Raw genomic sequence first — 24294 nt, forward strand, 5'->3', positions numbered from 1 at the left:
GCCATGAGCAAATACACCCTCTTGAAGTTGATAATGCAGACTCCATAACGGAGAGACACGTTAATATTTAACAACGCAGGAACACAATTTCATTGGCATTGTCACACAGGAATTCAGTTTGACTATTAACTCTCAGCAGAAAGAACCCTGCTGGCCTATCACAAGATATGAAATATGACTGTGTGTGTGTGTGTGTGTGTGTGTGTGTGTCCGTGTGTGATTCAGAGGCTGCGTAGGTGTTGAACCATTGACAGCTGCAGAGCAAATATCCACGCTTGTCCCAACTCCGAGGAATCTCACAATTCAGCACCACACCCCTCTGGAGCTCCATCTGTCACCCCAAACCAAGCCACGCCTCCTCGACTCCTCAACTCTCATACCAACCCCTCTTCCTCCCCTCATTTTCACCCCGTTTTTCCTTTTAGTGGCAGCTTTCTGTCCTCAGCCTTCTTGACGGGCCCATCTGAGACCAGTTCATACATCATTTTGTCTATGTTGCTTTAATTTCTAGTCTAGCAGTCTACCTGTGTCTGCCTCCCCTCCTCTCCTCTCCTCTCCTGTTTTTCTTAAAAATTACCTCAAGCTGATGCAATCGAACACCATTTTTTGTAACATCTAATTTTTAGGCGATCTCTCGCCCTGGATGTGAGCATGATTAAGTGAATCAGACGCCTCGGGAGTAATAATGCATCATAGTTGCATCTTACTGTCTCAGATGTCACCCTGCCTTTACTTTAAATCTAAAACTTTTTGCTTTTAAGTTGGCAGTAACTGACAGGATCTTCTTTTTTTTTTTTTTAATAATATCAGGTTCAAACCTGAATCATCCAAAATTAAAAAAAAAAAAACAATCATATTATTCTTCTAGACCTCTCTGACCACTGTATTCGGTTACTATGCAGATAAAAAGAGGTATACATTTACCCAACTCACCTTCAAGGCTGTCCTCTGATAACATGCTGTCCTGTCTCAGTCTTTCTTCCTTGTCATCAAGTGAAAAATGGGGAGAAACGGAGAAGCATCAGGCCAGCACATTCAGTCCTATTGTATCCCTGCATTCGTCAGAGTAACAGTAAACCTATTGTAACGGCGCCCTTTATGAAGCATGGCGCTAGGGTGACCCTGCTGCCCATGCTCCCTGGCTCATGTGTGTTTGTGAGTGAGTGTGTGTGCGTGCGCGTGTATGTGTGTGTGTATTACACATCTGAAATCGGGTGAGTGTGCGCGCATGCATACTGGGGTCATGTGTGGGTGTTTGCGCGAGTTCCGACGTGTCCAATATGTGTGTGCATGTGCGTGGAGAGGGAGGGTGTAATGATAATGAGTGACAGTAACAACTGTGGGACCTCCACAGGAGTGAGCCACTTTATTAAGAGGCAACCTGACGGATGTGCGAGTGTTGCACTCTAGAGGCAGAAGCTGGTGTGAACTGCATGACAAACACTCCTGCTTGGAATGGACTTTGCGATCGCTCAGGTTTGTGTGTCTGAGAGAGAGTGTGTGTGTGTGTGTGTGTGTGTGTGTGTGTGTGTGTGTGTGTGCACATGTTTGTTCAAGTTCAATTACTTCCTGGGGGGAAGAGGACAAAGCTGAGAGAAGGAGTGCCCATGCTGTTGATACAGCCTCCTTCTTTTAGCGGTATGGCAGGAATGCAGGTGTACACATTCAGTTTGGGAGTGAAGCAAAATATCGGCGGACTGGCCCACACTATAAAAGAATTCAGGATGATATCACACCTAATTTGTTCTCAATACATTCATAAAATAAATTCAGAAATCCTTCCTGTAAAAATTTACCAATAAGTAAAGCGAAGGTGAATCTTCACCAAGCTCCGAACAAACCCGAGTAATGAGCTTCATTGCAGTCAGGTGAGAACTGCAGGGAGAGAGCAAAAGCAGGACCGGAGTCGGAAACCCCCGTGTTATGACAATCAGAGTGATGTTACAAGAGTATTTGTCATATTCAAAATCGAAGTCCGATGGGAAAGATGGGACTGGTAGAAAGACGCAACTTCAGTCACAAAAAAGCTTCAGATTGTCAGGCCAGGCCCCAACATGTTATGGAACAACTTAGGGTTTAGTGTCTTGCTCAAGGACACTTGAGCACATGGGGAAGAGGATCAAACCACTGATTTGAGAGTAGAAGACGACCTACTCTATCAGCTGAGCAACAAGCACCCAGCGCTTGCATAAACCAAGACACTGGACCAGCAGATTCATTGGTTTATTTTCTAGAGGTCATTGCATATCAATCCGTCTGTCTTTATCCTGCTTGGTCTGTACGGAATCACAGCCGCAGCGCAGACAGCAAAGAAACCCGGACATCTCTGTCCTCTGCAGCTGTCTCAGGCTCCTCTGGAGTCACCCTGAGTTGCTCCCAGACCAAACCAGAGATGAAACCTCTTCGGCGAGTCCTGGACCGACCTCAGGCCCTCCTCATTGCAATCCTGACATCCGATGCTTAAATTCTGACACACAAAACTACAATCCAAGGCTTTCTTTACTGAGTTTGTACAAATACTACAACAAAATAAAGATTACCAAACAAATAATACATGAAAATGATCACAGAAAGCATAATACTATTTATTGTATAATGTACATGTTCTGAGTAAATATTCCTGTTTGAAGGGGTTCGTACCTGCAGCTCTCTGTAGTTTGCTAGTCTCTTTGCTGGTTTGGTCAGACAGATTGAGGATGAGGAACTGTGTGTGATGCTGGAATATCAGGAACCAGAAATGGGAAGTCAAAACAGGTTAACTTGCCTCTGATGATGTGTTTGACCCTTTTTAGGAAGTTGTGAAAATGACAAAGTGACAGCTGAGAGCATCTCTGCCACTGATCATGGTCTCACTGACAGAAATATATTTAATTGTGGCATAAGAAAATTTAAATGAACAGATTAACACTGAGAGGCATATTTTATGAAAGAACTATGAATTTGTTTGCACTCTCTTTTTTCTTTGTAAGTAAAGAACAGTATTTTTGATAATATTATTCAACCTCTTGACTCGGCTCAGATTCCCAGAATGAGTCAGATCTGTCAATAAATACATTAACATGGACCAAACAGGGTTATAAAAGGTGAACATGAGCCAGCAGCTCAAAATTGTATTCAACATTTTGTTGACCAAACGTCAAACTGCATATTTTGTTTAAAACTGATTCATTATTTGATCATATCAGGAGTGTCTGCATCTTTTACTGCAAGACGTGTAATCCATTAAAAAAAAAAATCCTTATCACATAAAAGTAACTTATCATGGGATTATATAGCGGGAATTATCTTGCTTAATGAATTGATAGAACATTTCCAACAGTTCCTCCCATTTTGTCTTATTGGTCATTTACTGAATTAGGTTGAAGTTCATCTTTACAACAAATAGAGCATTGGCCTTAACCGGTAGAGTGTGCATGGGCAGTCACAGTGCTGATACTGGTTGTAGCAGGAACACTTTAAAAAACAAAAAAAACTAATGGTTAGACTGTCATTAAATTATCTGAAGCATATTAAATCTGAAATGCTGGAATCATCAGTGTCTTTGTGTTGTACACACTGGGGTGACTGAGGTCCAGCTGGTGGAGCAGGTCAAATTCTAATCCGGAGATTTGTGGTTCAATCCGACAGATTCCTCATGTCTATTATGTTGAAATGTCCTTGACAAAGACACTAAACTCCAAATTGCTCTCAGTAGTATGCAGGCACCTTGTATTACCACACTGGTTAGTGTGCAAATGAGTGAATGAGACTGATCAGATGAAGTACATTGAGACTAAAATTATGTAAAATACACCATATAAGTAAAATAAATTCATTGTATTGTGAATAGAATGAGAGCAAACCTCAAACTTTTTCATTTTTGTCTTCATGATCATGAACAGTCCCTATTGACGGATGGTTTGACGTCACATAACATCTAAAGATGTCATCTTGGACTCTTCGACTCTTGAACAAACTTTATTGGGCGTTTATTTTTGAATCCACCGTCTCAAACATAAGCAGAAGTTGACAGATTTGGAGTTATAATACCAAACTGATGCGCATTCAAACACGTTTTCGGCCTGTAAGCCCCGTTTGAATATCTTATTTTTAAATAATTTAAAACACTCTTGACATAAAATAGATTGGAGGAGTCTGCAGCCTTCAGCTGAATGAAATGCATCGGATGTATTTCACACTGAATGAATGACATCGGATCCTGAAGCGGGCCGTCTGTGCCCTGATTCTGACCTCGGTATTTCTCTGGGGATCAGTGCCATGTGGCCCTTCAGCTGTGGAGAATTAGAAGAGAGACAGAGAGCAGGGGACAGGAAAGAGAGAGAGAGAGACTCGGCTCGGCTTGTGTCTGATGTTCAAAGATTTGATGCCCTTATTATGTACATTTGATTGACGTGAGTGTGTGCATGAGCTGGAGGGGATGTGTATTCTTGGAGTCGGGGTTGGATGGGTGGTGAGAGTCAGAGGGTGTGACGGCTAATCTTGCACCCAAGTGGTTTTGATCCCTCTGACTGGTAAGAGATGTGGGCATGGTGCCTTTATGTCTCCGGGATCAGCTGTGTTAAGTCTGAGCTTAAGGAGCGAGATCCGGTGTGAGTAAAACTACAAAGGCCGTGCGCCTGAAATAGTGCAGGAAAGGCCCGGGGCGTGAGCACACATGTTGCACTTGTTGCTCATTCGATCCATCACAAGCTGCACACACAAGATCAGACGTAGTGGATACAAAAAGGAAATTAGTTCTGGATTGAATTATGCTGGACAGTTTGGGTACACAGCGCCCTCTGCTGAGAGGTAATCGGTACAGCCCTGGGATTTGGTAAATTAATAAATAAATACAATGGGGCTGTATTGTAATTTTTTTTTTTATCACTCTACAAAAGTGTTCATATTTATTATATTTATATTTCCTGTCATAGATATTGCCTATGCTTCACCAAAAAAACAACAACAGAGCACTGTTTAAAAAAATTTCAGAAATAAAACATGGTGAAAGGAAAACATAATTCTGGAATATTAAGTGTCCCCTCAAACACCAGTGTCAGCCTGGGTGTCATCCAAAAGTGTGTTTGTGATGCTCTAACGCAGCAGTTTCCCAGCGTTTTCACCTGAAGATCCCCAGATTTCCTCTCAGAAGGGCTGCAGATCCCCTCTTTGAAATCCCCGGCAGACACACACTCTCTCATCAACAGGGTAAATGAAAGCGTCGTACGGTTTCTCTGGTCTGCTGTAGATTCTAAAAAGTCTCTCATGATTGGTCTCCTTTGACGCCCAGAGGAAGGGAAACCTCAGGCCGACCTCTGACCTCCGGTGCCACCCATAAGGGAACAACAGGTTTGGCGCTACTGCAGTGAAGTATCACAAAATCATTTGGATTCTTCATGGATCATGCAATTTCTGCAAGATTCACATCGGAATAATTGGAACGAGGGTGATATAAGTGAGAAATAAATGAATGCATTCATCATAATGTCAATGTCAACACTCAAAGGCAAACAAAAAACCAACAACAAAATGAGCAAATACATAAACTCAATAAAGAGACAGGAATCGCATCTGAGAAAGAGAAGAGTGTTTTATTTAGCACTATTTTTATTCCAATGTTTTCAAAGGAGAGAGCGAGGAGAAGACTTTTCAGTATGAGAATCAGTAGAAGGTGACAGGGGTACGCAATGAGGGTAACCTTTTTTTTTTTCCTTTCTTTCTTACTTTTTTCTTTTCTTTCTTCTTCTTTTTTTAACCATTTTCCCATCAACAAATGTTCAGAACGGGAAAGTTCAGCCTGGCTGTATTTTTCTGGGTTGAGCATTTACTGCTTCAGCTCTGCTGATCAGGAAGAAGCATTGCGACCGAACCTCTTTGACCTTTTTCTCTTGTTTTACAGTAGTGTAGAGGTCTTACAGTACAATTCAGAAACTGAACGAAAAAAGAAAGCAAGGCAAACAATAAAGCTCGCTTATTTTCACTTTTGGCCCTGAAAGTTTGTCATTTACAAATCGCATTTTTCAGAGACACACGGTCTCCGTCATGTAATTTCATCTCGCGTGAAATTGTAAAGAAATATTGCTGTGTGTGATGTACATACATGATTGTTACACGTAGTTCGCCCGAGGCAAAGGTTTGATTTTTTCCACTCATCCAAATCGTTTGGCATTTACAAAATTAAACTACTGACCAAAGTCCGGCCGACTTGTAGCGTGACTTTTTGAGAAGCTTTACAGTAGCAGTGTGAGTCGTGTGAGATCTGTTGAAAGGCAGAACGATACACCAAATAAACGCACGGAGCGTGCGTTCATTGTTTTTTGTTTTTTGTTTTTTTTCCAAGCGCGCAGTAAGCCAACTGTTTCACAAAGAAGCTGTCTAACTTTGCATCTCTAAAATGGAGCATCACAACTGAACAACAATAGTCATGTTGAGAAAAAGAAACACCAGAAGAGAAGCAATGACAAAATAAAGATTAAAAATAAAAAATAAAGCACAATGTTTTTTGTTTTTTTTGTATTTCTTTTGTTGCTGTTGTTGATTTTTCTTTTCTTTTCATTTTTTTTTTTTTTTTTTGAAGATCAGGAAAAGTAACGCTGCATGTGGGAGACAGACGGCAGAAGTCCTGTTTAGCCAGCTCCTGAGCGGGCTTCTGTTCTGCTGCGTCCGGCCTGATGAGACGGGGCTTTACCTGCAAACCCCACAACACCAGCAAGAGTCCAGCAGAGCCATGAGGTAGATCACTGGTCACGCGGACCACAAGAGAGAAGAGAGAGAAAGAGAGAGAGAGAGAGAGAGAGAGAGAAAAAACAAAACAAACCCTCCTAGAAGATGCCCATTGGGTGTAAAACTTGTAATTTCATAAAAGTACGGCTCTTGTTTCATGTCATGTCTTGACGTTTTTTAAAAAAAGGAAATAGGAAAATAAGGAATTACCTTGCTCTGAGTTTTGTCACCATTCTTTTTTCTCAGTATTGCCGTGGGACTCTCATTGTCTTTATTGCTACCAGAAGACTCGATAGCGAAACACTCGATGGTTAATATCCATGATTTCACGCACACGTTTGATCAGTCGAATAGAAATATGACACCTGATCAAGTTTGATGAAAAATTGTTGGATGCTTGATGTCACGTAAGGAAGGCACCTTTTTCCAATGATAAATTCATTATTTCCTAAAGAATTGGTCTCCTGTCTTAGTTGTCAAGTGCAGCTGAAGTGAAACAGATCTTGTAAGCTATTCTGTGGCAGCTTCAAAAACCAAAGTGAAGTTTTCCTAAAACTTCAGATTTCAGTGCAAACGAGGTCTGCAAGTTTTTCTTTTCATATACCACAAATAAAGGAACTAGAAAATCATTGACACTTTGAAGAGGGGGGGGGAGATATCTCGTTCTCATGCATTTTAAAGTCACGTCATACTAGAATGGGGAGGTGAGGGGGGACGAGGAGAGGAGGAGGGAGTGGGTCCTCTGGCAAATGTTTGAGAATCCTTGAAAAAAGAGAAAAAGAAGAGCATGTTGTTTTTTTTTTATCAAAATAAATCTTTTTTTTTTTTTTTTTTAACTTTGAGATTAGCCAACTGCTCGAGTCCATTTACACTGTCCTCATTTTTTTCCACTATAAATGTTGGGGCTGTGCAAATAAGTTCATGTATCTGGTCCAATCAGAGCAGGCGGTGACCGTTATTCCTGGGATGCAGCTTCAGCAGCGTCCCGCCTGCCCTCCGGCTCACAGCAGTAAACGTGGCCTGGAAATAAAGACAGCAAACAAAAAGTTATAACTAACACGAGGAGCAAGTGATGCCAGAAAAGCCATACCCACGAGCGATTCTCCAAAACGAGCCGTTGAGTCTACGTGATCTAAACTTTATTGCGTTTTGCGTGTCACTATGAGGATTATAAATTAACCCAAATATTTAGGCGAAAACTAAATATAAGTTTAGTGACAAACTGAACTAAAGCTAAGTTCACTTCCATTTAGTTTATTACTAACATTTCAGCTTATAAGTTTATATTGTCGCTCCCTTATATTTTATCCATATTTTAGGCATTCATCTATTTTCTACATATTTATTGTATTTTACTTATTTAATTTACGCTACTTTTAATCCTTTTTAAGTGAGCAAGAAATGCTTTTTGGTTGCTCTGTAGCCTAAGTCCTGGACTTATAGAAAATTGACATATAAAATCAATCAATCAATTAATCTATCTATTTATTTATCTGTCTGTCTAACATATGCGCAGTTTCCCACACTCTGCAGAGGCATTTTCCCTTTCTGCTGTGGAGTTGATACTTTCCTCATCATTTTCCCTGGCGGTGATGAACGATACAGAGCGACTGATCAATCATGTTCAAAAACAGTTGTACAAACTGCTCCACTGACCCATATGAACACTTCAAGCCACACAGTATAGAGTTTTTTTCCCAATTAAAGGTGCTGTAGGCAGGATTTTGCTAGTCATTGCTAATTTTTCTATGTTTTCTTTGGATTAAATGTTAGAGTATCCATTGATAATCCTTTAGGAGTGTAGCATAATTGCACTACCGCGAGGGCACAGCGTTTCCATCTGTCTCTGTTCTGAGCTGAAAAGGAATCTCGACAGCTCCAGGTATCTTTGACCAATCAGAAGAGCCCCTGATGCTCTAACCGTGATTGGTCGAGGGGCGTTCGTCGCACGTCCTTGTGGGAGGAGCTTAACTTGCGTAAGGGCGTGATGTCAGAGAATACAGGACAGGATTGGCTGTGCTGGGTTTCAAATCGCCCTCTTAGATGGGTCAAATCGCCATCTTGCTTAGGTAACCCTAAGCAAGATGGCGGAGATGCGGAATCCTGCCTACAGCACCTTTAATTGTGGAATAAAGAAAACTGTTCTCAGCTGTTTGAAAGACAGAAGAGACCCAATCTGCTCTCTTTCAAGAAGAATCTATTTCTACAATCTCCGATTGCAAAACCCCAACTCCCCCACCACCAGATGCGACCTTGGGTCACCAGCTACCTCCACCAATCTTTAAAGCCGGGAGGGAGACATACCAGGATGTCTCAGGGAGATTTAACGGTGAAAGAAAGCCCTTGTTTTCCCCAAATTAAAGCGAAGATAACGCTTTGGTGAGTTATCAAGAGGAAATGATCGGTGTTCTGAGAAACATCAGTGTAACACACATCATCAAAGCTCACCTGCCAAGCGCGGTTTTGCGATTCGGGCCGCATCAGAGCTCCGACATGCAGAAAGTGAAACGTACCTGTGATTACTTGCTGAGTTGACTGTAAGGAGACGAGTTGTTAGAAGAATCCACTTGCTGCGACGTGCCGTTTTCCTGCGAAGCACAACAGCATCTCTCATTTACAAAATGATAATAACTGTCTTCACTGTGTGCACACTGAGATAATTGATAGTTTGGGAGCGCAAACACTTCAAAAACAACTCAGCGCCTTTGAATGAAGGAGGGGATGAGTGGACCAGCATGGGCTGGCGGAAAGTTTTTAAATCGCACAATGACAAGTGCCAAGTTTAAGCATTTTTTTTCTTTTTCTGAAGAGGTGACTGAGCGATAACAATGCAAAGGTAACAATGGAGGAAGTGTAGCATAATTGAAAAAAAGCACTACAGTAGGATAATACAGTAAGATGGCATAAAACTGCAAAGTCGTGCTGTGTTTGAAAGTGACGAAAGTAGGGCTAACAGTTAAGATAAAGATGGGAAAACAATAAAGAAAAAACAACTTACAGGCGCTTGCTGCACAGGAGGATACTGAGGCATGTAGCCCCCCTGGACACCAGGGTTGGCAGAAATATACTGTGAAATGAGAAAAAAAGCAAAATTAACAAGGCATTATTACTTCAAGTCAGGCCTAAAAGATAGTTCTTCACAAAGATTTATCATATTTATCTATTCAGAAAGTCACACCGAACCCAGCTGATGTACAGTGCTTTACAATGCACAGATCATTTTATTTAAAATAATGGCATCACTTTGAATCATCAACAAGAAGAACTGGTGAGGCTGAAGCCTTGAAGGAGTGGTAGCTATCATAATCACCGATTCAGAGAACTCAGTACGATGGCTATGAAAATAGCAACCCCTAAAAATAATCATATTATACAACATAAGTCATGATTCTAATTGAACATAGTTCACAGCAAATCTCTAAATGGGGAAGGTGTTGGTGAAGCAAGCTTTTAACCGGAAGTTCTTGATGGTTTGAACCACTGGATCAGCAAGAAGGTGAAAACCACCACTTAGAGCAAGGCTTGTTAATCTTTAAAGGCTGCCCGGGCGTCACTCGATGGCTGCCTGCTGCCCCTTCAGCATGAGTTACAATGCAGACGGAAAATCTCACTGTACTACAGTGAATAAAGGACTCTGTTGTTATTTGTCAAATAGCTGCAGCATGAACAGTCTCTCTTTATACCGCATAAAGAACTTCTGCAGAGAAGCTTGATCTTTACAACACAGTCAAACCAACGTTCCCACATGATTTCATTCTCATGGATAGCTGCTGAAGAGATAAATGAAGCTGACATTGACTCACGACATTTGTGAGTGCGGTCTGTTTAATCATTGTGTACAGGCTGGGTTTGATCAATGCCGTAAGAGATGGAGGATATCCCAGACTTCCACTCACCGCTCCACTGTTTCCCAGTGACAGCTGGCCCATCTGCTGAGTAATCATGGCCGAGGGGTGCAGTGACATGGAGGGATCCACAGAGGGAGACATCACAGCAGCCTGAAATGAAAGCCCTCTCAGTTTTGTGTCATATGAGAGACAATAGAAAGCATTTCTGATGAAACACAAAGCACACACGGGGTGGAAAAGCTGCATCTGGGTAGCAGTGGGCGTTAAAATATCGTCACAAACGTAGACGTACAGATCAGCAATGTCCAAAAACTTAAACGCTCAACTGACAGCACTAAGTGTGATAACATGATATGTGATCAAGTACATCGACATAATCAAGTTTGTTTTGTGTGTAAACTGCATGTTGAGATCCTAAAATCTGTCAAAGGTGTGACATTTTGGGCTCAAGCGAGTTCTCAGATGGTGTGTACTCCTTTAAACACGATGCCTGGAGGGAATAGACCATTTCCTAGAAAAAAAAGTGGGGGAGGGGACCGATCAGCAGAGACACTTGTTCCACTGGAAACCATCTGTTGGAAGAGTCAAAGAGTCACAAGACTGTCTCTGCTTCAGGCATTTCCTGCTGGATCCAGAGAGAGAGGAGCAGGAGGTGGAGGAGGAGGAGGAGGAGGAGGAGGCGGTGGGCAGCGACTGAATGTCTCTTTAGTTGTTCCATTTCTCTTTCATGCGCCGACCGGCACACACTAACAATATGTAAATAGACAGCCGTTTCCCAGAACTTGTCTCAGCTCGGTCTCTGCTCTGCATTTGGGGAAGTTTAGCCGCTGGATTGGACATGTCAGCAAGAACGGGCTGAATAAAGTAACACTCCGAGCAGCGGTGAGCTCACAGTTTCTAGCTGTAGTGGCGCCACACACCCATTTCCTGTGCACACAAAAAGGAGGCGACATACATTCGACGTGCTTCCCTTACCGGGTGTTGCATGATGTACGGTTGATGGGCCACCCAAGAATGACTCTGAACCTGAAAGAAGGGGCAGAGACAGGCGGCAAACAGAGAGAGTTACTTGAAGTGGATTGAATGAAACTAAACATGGCAGAGATAACCGAGCAGCTACAATAAGCAGCGTTCATTTCACAGCGAGAGATGCTGTATGACACTGTCAACAGTCTAACTGGCATTTTGGGGATTTCCATCCATTCGGCTATACATTTTAAGGGCTTTTTCATGCTGGAAGATCGTGATCAAAAGCCCCCAAAATAAACAACAAAGCATGTTTTTAGAGAAAGTTTGGTTCCGCTTTTGTGGAAAAGACACAAAGAGGTTTTTTAAGACCTCAGAACCAAAAAAAATGTCCTTTCAAATGTAGTTTTGCTTCCTGTTCTGATGTATATATCTGTCAGATCTGAAATTCAATCAATTCTTTCCTCATCATTCTGTCAATGATCCCTGTATCAGAAATCCTCACGACCTGGGGGAGGTCCAGTCACCCACAGACCCGAGCTTCACCGTGATTCTCCTGAACCTCTTTCATAATTTAGGTAATGTTTATGCACATAATTAAAACTGTTTTTTTTTGCTGCTAATGTGACTACAGTATTATGCATGTATAATTTTTTTCCCCATGTGTCATCTATGCCAACTGTTACGTTACTTTAATACAGAGCACTGCTTTAACACGCCTCAAGTCTCTGAAATCCTTCTCGAACATTGAAAAAAACAGGTGTTTATAAGAAGCAGAGGAACAACTCCTCCAGAAACGGAAACACAGAAATGCAAGTTGCACATCGTGCTGGAGATTGAAGTGAAGGGAAACAACAACAGAACAACAACTGAGAAAGTGGAAAAACAACTTTAACACTTTATGGCGCATTTAAGTACACAGTGCAGAAAAGTCCGCGAGGTGATTGATATGTTGATTTTTTTCATTTATTTAATAGATGTTATATTGGTTTGCTGTATAATAATTACTGTATACTGTATTAATTCCAAATTCCTCAGATTGTTGATAAAATCTACATTTCAATATTATGTTATGTTTAGTAACAATAAAAAAAACACAATTGAAGTCGGTCAACTTTCAGTTCAATCATCTCTATTAATTATGTTTATTTCAACGTGTGAGTACAAGTCGAACTACTGGCTGCTACTTTATAGTGTTTCTTGTCTGTTTTCTCCATCGGCCTCCAGACTGCTTTGAGACAGGCTGAAGAGCCCCTCCCTGATCTCTGATCTGCCAAACCGATATAGGGGAGCCAGACACTGGTGGACATGCACACTGCCACCAGCATACAAAAGCAGGAAGTTATTTTCTTATTAAGCTTTTCTCTGACATGTGTAAATCTAATTTTGACACCAATTTGGCAAAGCGTGAAAGCCTCTGTGGCTTTCCTATTAAGTGGGAAAACACACCTTAAAAGCTGAGCAGTCTTATCTGGATACATTTAGTGGATTTAGTGGAAATATTTTCAACGCAAATAAATTCGTCATGTGACAGAGCTCAGTGATCAGTTCTGTTATTATCTGAGCAAATGCAGGAACCTGGTTTCTGGATAAGCATGAAGAGCTACTTAGAAACCTTTTACATGATGCAAATATTTATCACTAGATCTGGAACATGTTGTGATTTCGCACATCACACACACGCACTGATTCACTCCTCTCGAATGGATGATTTTCAAATATCACTTCTTGTTAGAGGTTCGATGTGTTTCTGAAAGCAGCAAATAAAAACTCATGAGTGAAACATTAAACAGCAGTGAGCAAGAATCTAAATGAGAGAAAGTATGACTCACAGAACACGACCGTGTCCGCTGAGAAAGAAGACTACTTTTGACAACTTTCCTGCCATGAACGATGAGGCTTACTGTCAGATTAAATGATTCCTGCTTGACCGAGACGCTAAAGAGATACCAGCTGAAAACCCACAGCTTCATGAAGCTGCCAAACAGTGAGGCAGCCCAGAGAAGCTTTTAACACCTATCCTCACATCTATAACACCTGAACAGCCCACTCGCGGCCAGAAATACACCCCAGCACACATATACACGCACACCATATTCTCAACTGCAACATGGATGAGAATAGAGCGGAAGCCACGGATATCATTTCAATCTGTTTATCTCTGTCCGTTTAAAGGATTCTTCTGATTGAGTACCTGGTAAGCAGACACTGGAGACATGTAGGGAGACATTGTCGGCTGCACAGTCATTATCCTGTTGGCGACTGGATACGGACAAGGATAGTACCTATAGAAAACGGACGGTTATTATCAGACAGAGCTCGAAAAGGCTGCGCCAAGTAAACCAGTAAATAATGACGTGTACTGCTATAAATATATGTGTGGCTTACCCATTTTGTATAGCAGAAGAGGAAGGGTCATAGGTGAGAGTCATTGCACCCTGGCAGGAGGAGACAAACAATACGAGCTTACATATTTGTGTCTGTACCATACAGGGAAAAAAATAATACAAGATAAAATGGTTTAAATGGAAATATCTTTGGTTTTGAAATTCATCTCTTGAATTTTTTCTTGTTGTCTGTACAGCTTCAATAACTCCAGGTATAACATACAATATAGAAAAAGAGTATCATAAAGGAGATTCTTACAGACCAAATATTTGGCTGATAATATGGATTTCTTTTTCATTTCGGTTATTGCTTGTGATATTGTTTGTTGTCTCCTGAGACCGTACAGGATCAGGCCGCATTATGTAATAATGAAAGCACGCTGGCATAGCACGTAGCACACAGAGCGAGTGAGGGGTCACAGTACAAATGTAAATACACACTAGTCTGAGATCTCCTGCTTGTCCGTTGGGAACAAATCCGCCATGTCCATGTTTCTTCCTTTGACTATCAGCAAACTTACACAGCAAGGGCTGAGAGGGAGCTGGGGGCAAAGCACAAAACCAGCTTATTAACAGCCACTCAACGATTAATCATCAACGCCTCCACGGTTTTCACCAGATGCAAAGTGTACAGAAAGGTAAAATGATCTCCTACCCAGAGCTCCGGAAGCTATCTTGATAAACTTCCCATTGAAGTGGGAGATGACTGCATTACACTGCTCCGTTGTGTCCATCCTGATAAGAGAGCAGATAACACAGCGAGTGTGACTCATCATCAAATCACACTGACACCATCTACAGCTAAATTTTCCTTAACACAGAGTGGCATTGTGTGGCCCGGCCGCAGCAACTGGCTGTCTCCTTCATGCATCACGATCACTGGTCCTGTGTGTACGTTCTGTATCATTATATCTGAAAAAACCCCAATGCATGTCTGACTGCGGAAACCAGTGCAGGTGGCTGTGTCTCTCAGCTCGTCTTAGCTTCACTGCCTTTCAAAATAATAGCACCTCTGGCAACTGCAACGCAAATTAGATTTCGCTAAAGATATTATCAGAAAGGATGGACCTGGAAATACAGCCATAGATCTAATGCAGGAATTTTTTTTTTGTCTTAATATAGAAATAAGTAAAATTGCATGAACATGAGTGACTCCAGCTAAGTGTAGTGCAGTTTGCACAAAAACCCAATGTTGAGGGATTTATTGTGTTTTACAATCCCAAAAACATAAAGCAATTATCTCATTGCTCATGTCTGCTTACTGAAAGATTTGCAACACAGTGTCTCTGCTAAGCTGGACAGTGTTACTGGAGTGATACTCTGAGCACATCTACGTCGATTTTGTGAAGAGAAAGTTCATCCTGCAATTAGTAGGACTCAAGAGTGCACTTTCCAGCCCATCTCCTGTAACAGACCTGGCAAAGCCCACGCCTCGGCTGTTGCCGCTGTAGTCCCGGAGGATCCGTGTGGAGACGACCTGCCCAAAAGGCTGCAGCATGTTCTCCAGCTCTTTCTCGTCCACAGACAGCGGCAAGTTGGAAATGTACAGATTTGTGGGATCTTGCTCCTGTTGCTGCTCCCATAAAAGAAAAATGGAAATAACATGCATTGAGTGTCATGTGCTTTTTAGTCATTTACCACGAGCGTGAACGCGGAAAATAAATCAAACGGAGGCAGAGCTGCAGTAATTCGGCGATGACAAATGGAAGCCTATCACAATGAATCCATGAAGAACCTGTCTGTGCAGATCAGGTTTGAATAGAGCTGAAGTGATGTTAAAGTTCAGAGGAACACTTAGTTAAACAAACAATAATGAGCACTCCTGTACACACACACATACACACATACATTGAAACACACTCCATGTGTACTGTGCAGCAGCTCAGCGCCTCTACGGTCTTCCCTGGAAACAGCGGGAGATCAGCGTAGCCTAGCTACCCCAACACAAACCCTGCGCTGCCATGTTTGTTCCAAACACGGCACCTGCATTCAGGCCTCCAGAGAGCGGCGCTTCATCAATGAACTCTCACCCACAGATTGCAGAGTACAGCCACACACACAGCAGGCTGGGAAAGGATTGAAAGAAACTTGCCCATGCACACCATTTCTATTGCCCACAGCAAGACAAGTCAGAGCTGCGGTGTAGAAACATTCAGTTTGTCATCTAAAAACTAGAAAAAAAAAAATTGTGTGACTTTACTTTCAATTGGTCACGCTGGATCAAGACTAGCTTAAAGCAGTGGCGCTGTTGTTGAAGTGCTTTGGTGCATATATGCCTGTATCAGCATGCATGAATAGTAGCTGCTAACACCCAATGACACAGCAGTAATGCCGGCGAAATCTCTCAAGTGTGAGGTCGAGCTGGGATGGTGTGTTTGGTGTGTGAGCTGGTGGTCCTGTGCGCGGCGTGTCATGCTGAGTGACAGGTTATTTGGCAGGGAGGAACGTGACATCTGGTTTCTACGGTGAAAGTAAATGGGGTCACGGGAAGAACAGCTTGGCAGCTGAGGTCATGTGACCGGTCTAATGTCATTCTCCAACAACGCATACCGGACACAGGCATGCATGCACGCACCGAAGAAGCACTACCCCAAAGAGATGTTCGCAAACCATGACAAATATGCATGCGCACACACACACACACACACACACACTCAGACACACACACACACACACACACACACACACACACACAAATACGGTTGTACCAAACTCACCTTGGCCATCTGGGCCTGTATGCCGCTGGTTTTCAGAGCATGCACTGCCTTTAAAGCAGCCGCTGGACTGTCGAAGTCCACAAAGCCATAACCTGCAGTTTGCAAAACGGTGTTTAAATAAGCAGTTATTACATCCCACAACCGCCTACTGTGCATTTTGTATTATCGTTGTTACAGATTGATCACACACTGTTAAATGTTCCACTTATTACTGTCAACCACAGTAAAATAATTACAGAATTTTCAATCAACACAGTGAGTTCTGTTGAGATTCAGGCATGCAGATAAAAGAATGAGACACTCTTTGAAAATGTTCAGATGATCAGTTTGCGTTTATCGAAGGACAAAAAAACAAATCTGCTGAAATTTTGCCATTTGAGCATTTTGTGTCTGTAAAAAACGTTGAGTTTTTACTTAAACTGCTGAACTGTCCCTTTAAGAATCAAACTGTCGATGCCTCGTGAAATTCACAGCATACACATACTTTACATGCCCTGTCATTATTTTTCTAAGCATAACATGCTGTGTCTGATTTCGCTGTCTTCCTATTTTCCAGGCAGTTACTGGTTTTCATTTATTTCCATAACGGTGTGAAAATCTGTTTGTGAAGACTCTCAACCTGCTTGCACTGAGTAATCCATCATAATCTGTGTTTTCGTCCAGTGTTTGACAGTATGTGCATGTCATACGCTTTACAGTGGCATTTAAATGCAGCGAAGACTTTCGGGTGCAATGTCACGCAGCGACATACCTTTGACGAGCGGAAAAGCCGACATGCTCATTGTCAATAGTCACTGTGATTGATTGCAAGCTTAAGACAGAATCAAACCATCATAAATTGAATTTTATACTTTATGTAAATGAGTAGGAACTGGGTTGAGTGACTGAAAATATGAGGAATTACAACATGGTGTGTTGTGAGAGATCATCTGTCAAGAACTAAGCAATTCTTTTAATTGTCCACCATTCCTCCATGACTGTATATACTCTGTTTTAATTGTAAAGCTCCAAATAATCTCAGTTTGTCTTAAAAATGAATGACCTTACTGACCTTTGCACTTGTTAGTTGTCTTGTCCAGGATTGCCTTTGCAGACTGGATTTTTCCATACCTGCATGCACAGCGAAAATACAAATCTTCAACAACCTTCTTTATTACTTCACACACGCCATGCTGGGTTATGGAAGTCGTTTTCCTCTCCAGAGTCGTTCGCGCAGAGAAACGGCAAAATGGTGAAATCTGGTCATATTCATGGAGACTGACGTTTTCACTGCCACACATAAAACATCACTCCACCGCTGCAATGTTTCCAAACACGATTAATCAAGCTCATTGTTTCACGGATTTGCTTCATCTCTGACTTTTACGCCCAAGTTGAACCGTGACACCAACTGGGAGCCGCTCTCCGAGCACAAGCACCGTACAGGCTGAATGCCTGGCTTACATCACCATTCAGACCTTGTTGCTATGAAAAGCGCTTTCATTTCTGCTTTGTGCTGGCAAACACCATTGGGAACATGAACAAAACACAAGCAAACAGGACACAAACAGCTGCCGCTGCTGCTGGTTACATGGGTGGATGCCTCTTTCCATATGCTCGTGGTTCACCGAGGACCGGAGACGAGGCGAAACTCCGCTGACTGCGGCATCCGTCGCACTGACCGCTCGGACACTGTCTTACGCTATCAACACGAATCAGACGTGTTTGAGTGGAGGCTCCACATGGCGGTTGTTCATTTCACAGGCCGCTTTACATACCAAAGCTCAGCCAAAAGCAAATCAGATGAAGCTCTGCGGGATCCAGCTGATACCAGACAGCCTAGAAACCCTGTAAATAAAGATGGATCTAAACATTCTGTTATTTTTTTAAAGATTTTTTTCCATGGTGCAAAGCTGAAGTAACCTTATTCTGACAGCAGCTTTTTTTTAAAACCGCTGCATTGTCTTCATTCAGGGGGGGTCACACAGTGGCGTGATGGTTCACTCTCAGCTCCAAGCCAGAGTGTTGTGGGTTTGCCTCACGGCTTTTCAAATGCAGTTTGTATGTTCTCTCAGGGCATTTTCTCTGGGTTCTCCGGTTTCTTCCACCAGTTCAAACCCATTATGCATGCATCCAAGTTATTTGGATTCTTTGTCCACATAAACGGGCAAAAGAGCAAGTATTTCATGGAATAAAGGATTGACAATGAAGCAAAAGCAGAATGTTTATCAAATCACAGTGAAATTACATTTTTTTAAACCAGATGTTCAGGTAAATTAAAACCAGGTAATGTGCGTGGCTGCATGAACTCACTGATGACAGAGTTTGACCAGGTCCAGGTCTGTAGTGGCAGGAGGCAGGCCTCGGATGTACAGGTTGGTTTTGCTGAGCTGCTCCAGGCCTGTGCTGCTGCTGTTGCTGCTGCTGCTGGGACTGGACGGAGTCATGGGGTAGGACTGCAACACAAGAAAAGCCACTGTTAGGAATTGTGTGGGAACCGGATAATCTAATTTAAACCCAGATCGCCGGTGATCACAAGAACATGTCATCTGTGTGAAACAGAAATGCAGAGAGGCAGAGGTGGAACAATCTCACTTTCTTGTTTTATGTTATATTAAAATTTGCTGATATACTCCTATTGAGAAGATAAGCAGATCGATCATCAGTAATCCGCACTGCAGTTGGGTTTCTACATGGTGACATGACAACAACGGGGTGACAATAATGAACACGAAGTGTAAATAACAGCATCTTTGCCTTATTTTCCAATGATTTGCTTCTATACTTTACTATATTCAAAATTTCACAGGTACTGCGGAACAACACAAACATTATGAATTGTGCAGGGATTTAACAATATGCTTCAGGAATGAACATGATTAAAAGTGGTTGATGACACTTTTATTTACTTAAAATGTCACGTAAATGTGTTATTTTATAGATTACTGTTTGGTAAAAACTCCTCCAACCACCTTTAAGAGTGTAAGATCACCTCACGGCTGCCATGAAAATTAAAACCCTGCAAAAGGCGCTCTGCAGATCCAATGATTGCGTGATTAATTCTGTATGTTAGATAATGATGTAGCATATCAGGATAGTAATTATACCTTTATATGATAGAAAGATTTGAATATTCCATCACTGTCTAGATTTTTAAAGACAGATATGTTCGACCTTCAAGCTCCTGATTGTGGTGAAGAGAAAGATGACTTTGTACTCCCGAATATCAAAGAGTGCATTAAAAAAGATGAATTCTTGTAGGTGGGCCTTTATGAATCACTGGGTGATTAAATCTGCATTCAGGTCTAACATCCTGCTGTAGTGTTTATCAGAAACCTACCGGTTTGCTTCACAGTTCCCGGCCGAACCGCTCTGCACTACCCTGCAAAAGCATTTCCTTCCCCTTACTCATTCATTAAAATCGCTCCCAGCCACCCCAAACCCTCGCCAGATCAGATCAAAGACGAGGCATGGCAGAATCACGCCATCTGTCCATAACCAAAGGACAATCCACTTCAGGAGCCAAAGACATGCATTCAGTACATGGCCATAGCCAAAAAAAAAAAAAAAAAAAAACCAAAAAAAAAACCACTGAGCTATTCTTCCACAGTCATGTGATGTTTAAATGTTTGGAGCTGTTATTTCATTTTTACAGATGAAGAATTGATTGCTGTGGCAGGAACATCTGTTAGGTCTGTTACGTGCTCCAACGGAGGCCTCGCATTATTGGTGGTATGCAATCTCCACGTTGACTTATATTTGAAGGAGCACATTGGAGGGCAGCAGCGATGGTGTATTTCACAAGGCCTGCTTATGACAGATTAAAACACCTACACTGAAAAAGTCATTCTCGCCTGCAGGGATTCATACGAGGCCGGTCTCACGTTCCCTGTCCTCAAATACCTCCTGATGAATAAATATTACAGTTTAGCCTGAAAGGAGGATATTCTCATGGGCTGCTGGCAGAAAAGCAGCCCCTCCATCCCCTTCATCTGACACAGGGCTTACATTTCCATCACCACACGTTCAAACAACAGCTGCCTCTCACCTCTGCCTGCTTTTCCTTTTTTTTTTTTTTTTTTTTTTTTCTAAATTCCCATCTCCCATCTAAATCAAAAGGTGTGATGGGGAAAGCGGAGGGGCAAGGCCTTCAATTACAGCTCTGTTCACCTGAGAGGTCAAAATGAAGAATGCAGCACACTGACATAGAGTACATTACATTACAGATCCCTGCCTCTCTCTCTCTCCCTCTCTCTCTCTCTCTCTCCCAGAATGCATTAACCTATAAAAAAAGGACTACATTTACCGTCATACATATTGACCAGAGTTGGCGAGAGCCCGGGCAAACAAGGTTATAGGGACATAATAATTAAAGTATCGGTTGTGGAGCGATAGATCGAGAGAGCTGCCGGGTTTTATCGCTCCATGTCTATCTGAGGATCAGCTTCCCGTTTTGCAAGTGCAGAAAAGCAGTTGGTCTATTTTTTTTTCTCTCTCTCTCTCTCTCTCTCTTTCCCCCCCACCAACCCCCCCAAGAATTTAATTAAATTGGGATTAAAAAGAGGCAGAATATTCCATCTGAAATCCAGAAAGGGCTTCCCAATGTCATGTGCGGCCGCTATTATTCAGCCTATTTATACAAGTGTGAGGGGGGGAAAGTCGGCAGGGAGGGGGGCAGAAAGCCCAGTGTATGTGTGTTTATGGCCTACCTGCTTACGATTGGCTGTCTTCAGCGGGTTGCCCGTGTTTGCAAAGATCATCCTGGAAGGTTACGGATCTATTTAATTTCCCTTTTGAAAAAAAAAAAAAAAAAATTAGAATAGAAAAAAATAAAGATCAAATCGCAGCGACGATCCAGGATAAGAGACGGAGCGGTGAGAGGAGCCTACAAAAAACGAGCCGGCCGCGTTATAACATCCGCATACTGAACGGATCGGTTAATAGTTTAGAAAATAGGCTCCGTCCCTGCATAGGTATACCGATACATCTATACAGTCAGATGCACAGCAGGCGATGGACCAGCCCTCCGGTCCGGTTCATTGATCTACGACGTCCTGCTGCAGACCGCTCGGCAGTCCCACCTACTACAGACCAAACCATCTCCGCCTCTGCAGGGTGTTTCACATCAAATAAACTGCGTGGCCGCCTCGCTGAAACACGCGCCGCCGGCTCGTTTTCGGACGACAAAGGCGCGGCGAGACTCCCGCCGTCCGCCCCTCGCCTTATCGAGGTTATACGGGGAGTTTTTGGGTTTGATTTGCAGGCGAACAGTCGGCCGCGTTCAGCGCTCGTCGCCTTTCATGTTGTTGTCGTCCGCACATACCAAGCATTCTTCACCCCCAGCTCCTCCAACCACACACACACCGCACACACACACACGCACACACACACACACACACACACACACACACACACACACACACTCTCTCTTCCTCTTTATACCCTTCCCCCCATCCAACATACTACATGTCAGAGAATCAGGATGCAATGAAATATAAGCAGCGACTGTCCCGGACTGGAGGTCACATTCTGCAAATATCTGCAAAATGAAACGGAGTAAATACCCTTTAGCTCAACCTTGCAGCTGCTTTCTAAAATGCACTCTGTATTTTCCGCACGCTTTCATATTTAGTGCATTATACAAATCACGAGGAATAAAGACTTTGTTATTGACTTCACCCTGAACTTACAAATCACGAGGACCATTAATATTTTCACTTCGCCCTCCATTTACAAGATGAATTTGTTCATGCCTGGGTTGTGAAAAGTGTAAACTAAGCAATTCCACATATGGCACACGAATAACCTACACTGCTGAATTAAGGGGGAAAAACAGGAACCGTGGCTTTCTCCCTTTGTCCAAATAATGTGCAGGGTTGTAAAGAAATGATTCCCCCAAAGCTTCAGAAGTCTATCACTTTCAGCTTTTTTGATCTGGATGAAAATTTGATTGCATAGTTAAAGATATCAATAAATAACTCTTAAAACTGAAAAAAAAACATACAGGAGATTAAAACATGGCAATGAATCGTTATCTGGTGGATTTATTATCTTATTATACTTCTTATACAATATTTGTATTTTATCCTGAATACATTGTGTACCTTTCATCTCATAATGTATCTCCAATGGTTGATTTGATATTGATGACAATCTTATAATGTGTCAATTCATCAAAGATGTTATTTAATACTAGTAGATGGGTTATATATTGTCTTTTAATATACATAATTAACCTATCGTACTCATACTTGCATAGATATCGAGACATCTGTGCACAGATGTTTAGTATGGTATACATAATTTTAAATGTAATATTTTACATTGCATTTTCATTGCCTTGTTGTCTTTTTATATCATTTTATATTGAGAACATATCCTGGTATTATTATTTCCTTTACCCCATACTCTTGTTGCATGCTCCTGTCCCATCACTGCCCCAACACCGGAAATTTTCCCATACTGTCAGCAATGAAACTAGACTTAATCAAATCTTCAGAATAACAATAAATAGATGATCTGTCAGACAGAAACAGACCTGCGAACACTGAGTAAACTTGTTTATAAATGAATAAGGAAGTATTATTTAAATGTTTCAATATTTTGTCCTTTTTTAAACCAAAAACAGTAAAGAAAATAACAATATTAAGTTGCAACAAACATACCCAATCGAATACTATCTTCCAAAACTTTATCACATTCTGTTATTTCTCAATCTTCATGTGGATTCAGATAAACAACAGACACTCATTAACAGTGATTCAAGGATGAAAGTACTCGTTCTTGTGTGGTCCCAGATTTGTTGGATCTAACTGTCTTTGTGCACAGTTGCCTTTCACCTTGATCTTATTACACTCTTTTTATATTCATATACAAACACTTAGGGGCTCAAAGCAGGGCTTGCCACTAGCAGCCTTGCCTCTGCAGGTCCTGCTACAGATTTTTAAAGCGACACTAAATCCAAATCCCATCAGGGTGCAGTGAAGCTCTTAAAGCATCAAATTTCTTTGCGTTATTTCCACTGCTGGTTGGATTAAAGTTTCATGCTGGTTTCGTGTTACAAGCTGCTTCTGTGTCTTGAAAAGTCCAGTCGTTTCCCTTTGAATAATTAGCTGCAGTAGTTTCTGATTGTGTTCCTGTACTTGTTTTTGTTTTTAAAAATCATGCTTCATTGAAATAAAGGATTTTCCAGGGTATTTTTAATTATAAGTCTATTCCATTAATCAAAGCTGAGACATTGTTGTTTTTGTTTTTTTTTTTTCTTAAAAGGTGTGTTCTGTTATAACGGGATCAAATATCCAATAGGTCAAGTGATTTGTAGGTTTTTGCTCATTCATCCTCTCATTCATTGTCTTCAGTTCACAACAACGCTTTGGAAATTGGTTTCCTCCAATAAGATTTTGCATTGAACCAAAGAGAAATTGTCAATCAATCATAGGCAGAGCTGTTTACAATGAGAAAACCACATCAGCAATAATGATTCAGTGAACAGTGGTCTTTTGTAAGAAAAACAAGGACAGTTTCCTGTATCATATTGACCTATTACTGATGAAGTCGATGCTAATATAAGATGGATGCAGCTGCAGAACTGGTGTCGTTGCAGAAAAGATCCGAACTGTGGGAATAAGCAATAAGCAAGCAGAAATGAGACCAACCTGAAGCAAGAGATGTCTGAAGCAGCATTAATAATTTAAA

The 24294-nt window shown here is 41.8% G+C and overlaps 1 protein-coding gene and 1 long non-coding RNA gene across 2 annotated transcripts in view; one reads left to right on the forward strand and one right to left on the reverse strand.

Annotated features, from left to right (window-relative positions):
- Positions 1–10507, forward strand: part of LOC115393406 (uncharacterized) — a 21539-nt gene extending 11032 nt beyond the window's left edge. The window contains exons 2-3 of the long non-coding RNA XR_003931947.1: positions 1774–1784; positions 10430–10507. This is a non-coding gene — a long non-coding RNA (uncharacterized LOC115393406). The remainder of the gene's footprint in view (positions 1–1773; positions 1785–10429) is intronic.
- Positions 5871–21803, reverse strand: rbms1a (RNA binding motif, single stranded interacting protein 1a). Its single transcript, XM_030098384.1, has 14 exons — positions 21309–21803; positions 18913–19055; positions 17672–17730; positions 16621–16712; positions 15319–15476; positions 14559–14638; positions 14345–14445; positions 13905–13954; positions 13711–13801; positions 11526–11576; positions 10599–10700; positions 9701–9769; positions 9216–9290; positions 5871–7722 (listed from the first exon to the last, which is right to left on the reverse strand). Exons 1-13 carry the CDS (start codon positions 21357–21359, stop codon positions 9222–9224), a joined length of 1116 nt encoding a protein of 371 aa, XP_029954244.1. The 5' UTR covers positions 21360–21803; the 3' UTR covers positions 5871–7722; positions 9216–9221.
- Between the last annotated feature and the right edge of the window lie 2491 nt (positions 21804–24294).

This window comes from Salarias fasciatus, chromosome 1 (genome assembly GCF_902148845.1).
Source record: "Salarias fasciatus chromosome 1, fSalaFa1.1, whole genome shotgun sequence".
NCBI classification, from domain to species: Eukaryota; Metazoa; Chordata; class Actinopteri; order Blenniiformes; family Blenniidae; genus Salarias; species Salarias fasciatus.

Excerpts from the sequence above, each read along its gene's own strand:
- rbms1a (XM_030098384.1), bottom strand. The coding sequence starts at position 21,359 with ATGATCTTTGCAAACACGGGCAACCCGCTGAAGACAGCCAATCGTAAG. Across the intron at positions 16,713-17,671 it reads GACAACTAACAAGTGCAAAG|GTTATGGCTTTGTGGACTTC; the intron begins GTCAGTAAGGTC and ends TGCAAACTGCAG. Across the intron at positions 11,577-13,710 it reads CTCCAGTGTCTGCTTACCAG|GTTCAGAGTCATTCTTGGGT; the intron begins GTACTCAATCAG and ends CCCTTCTTTCAG.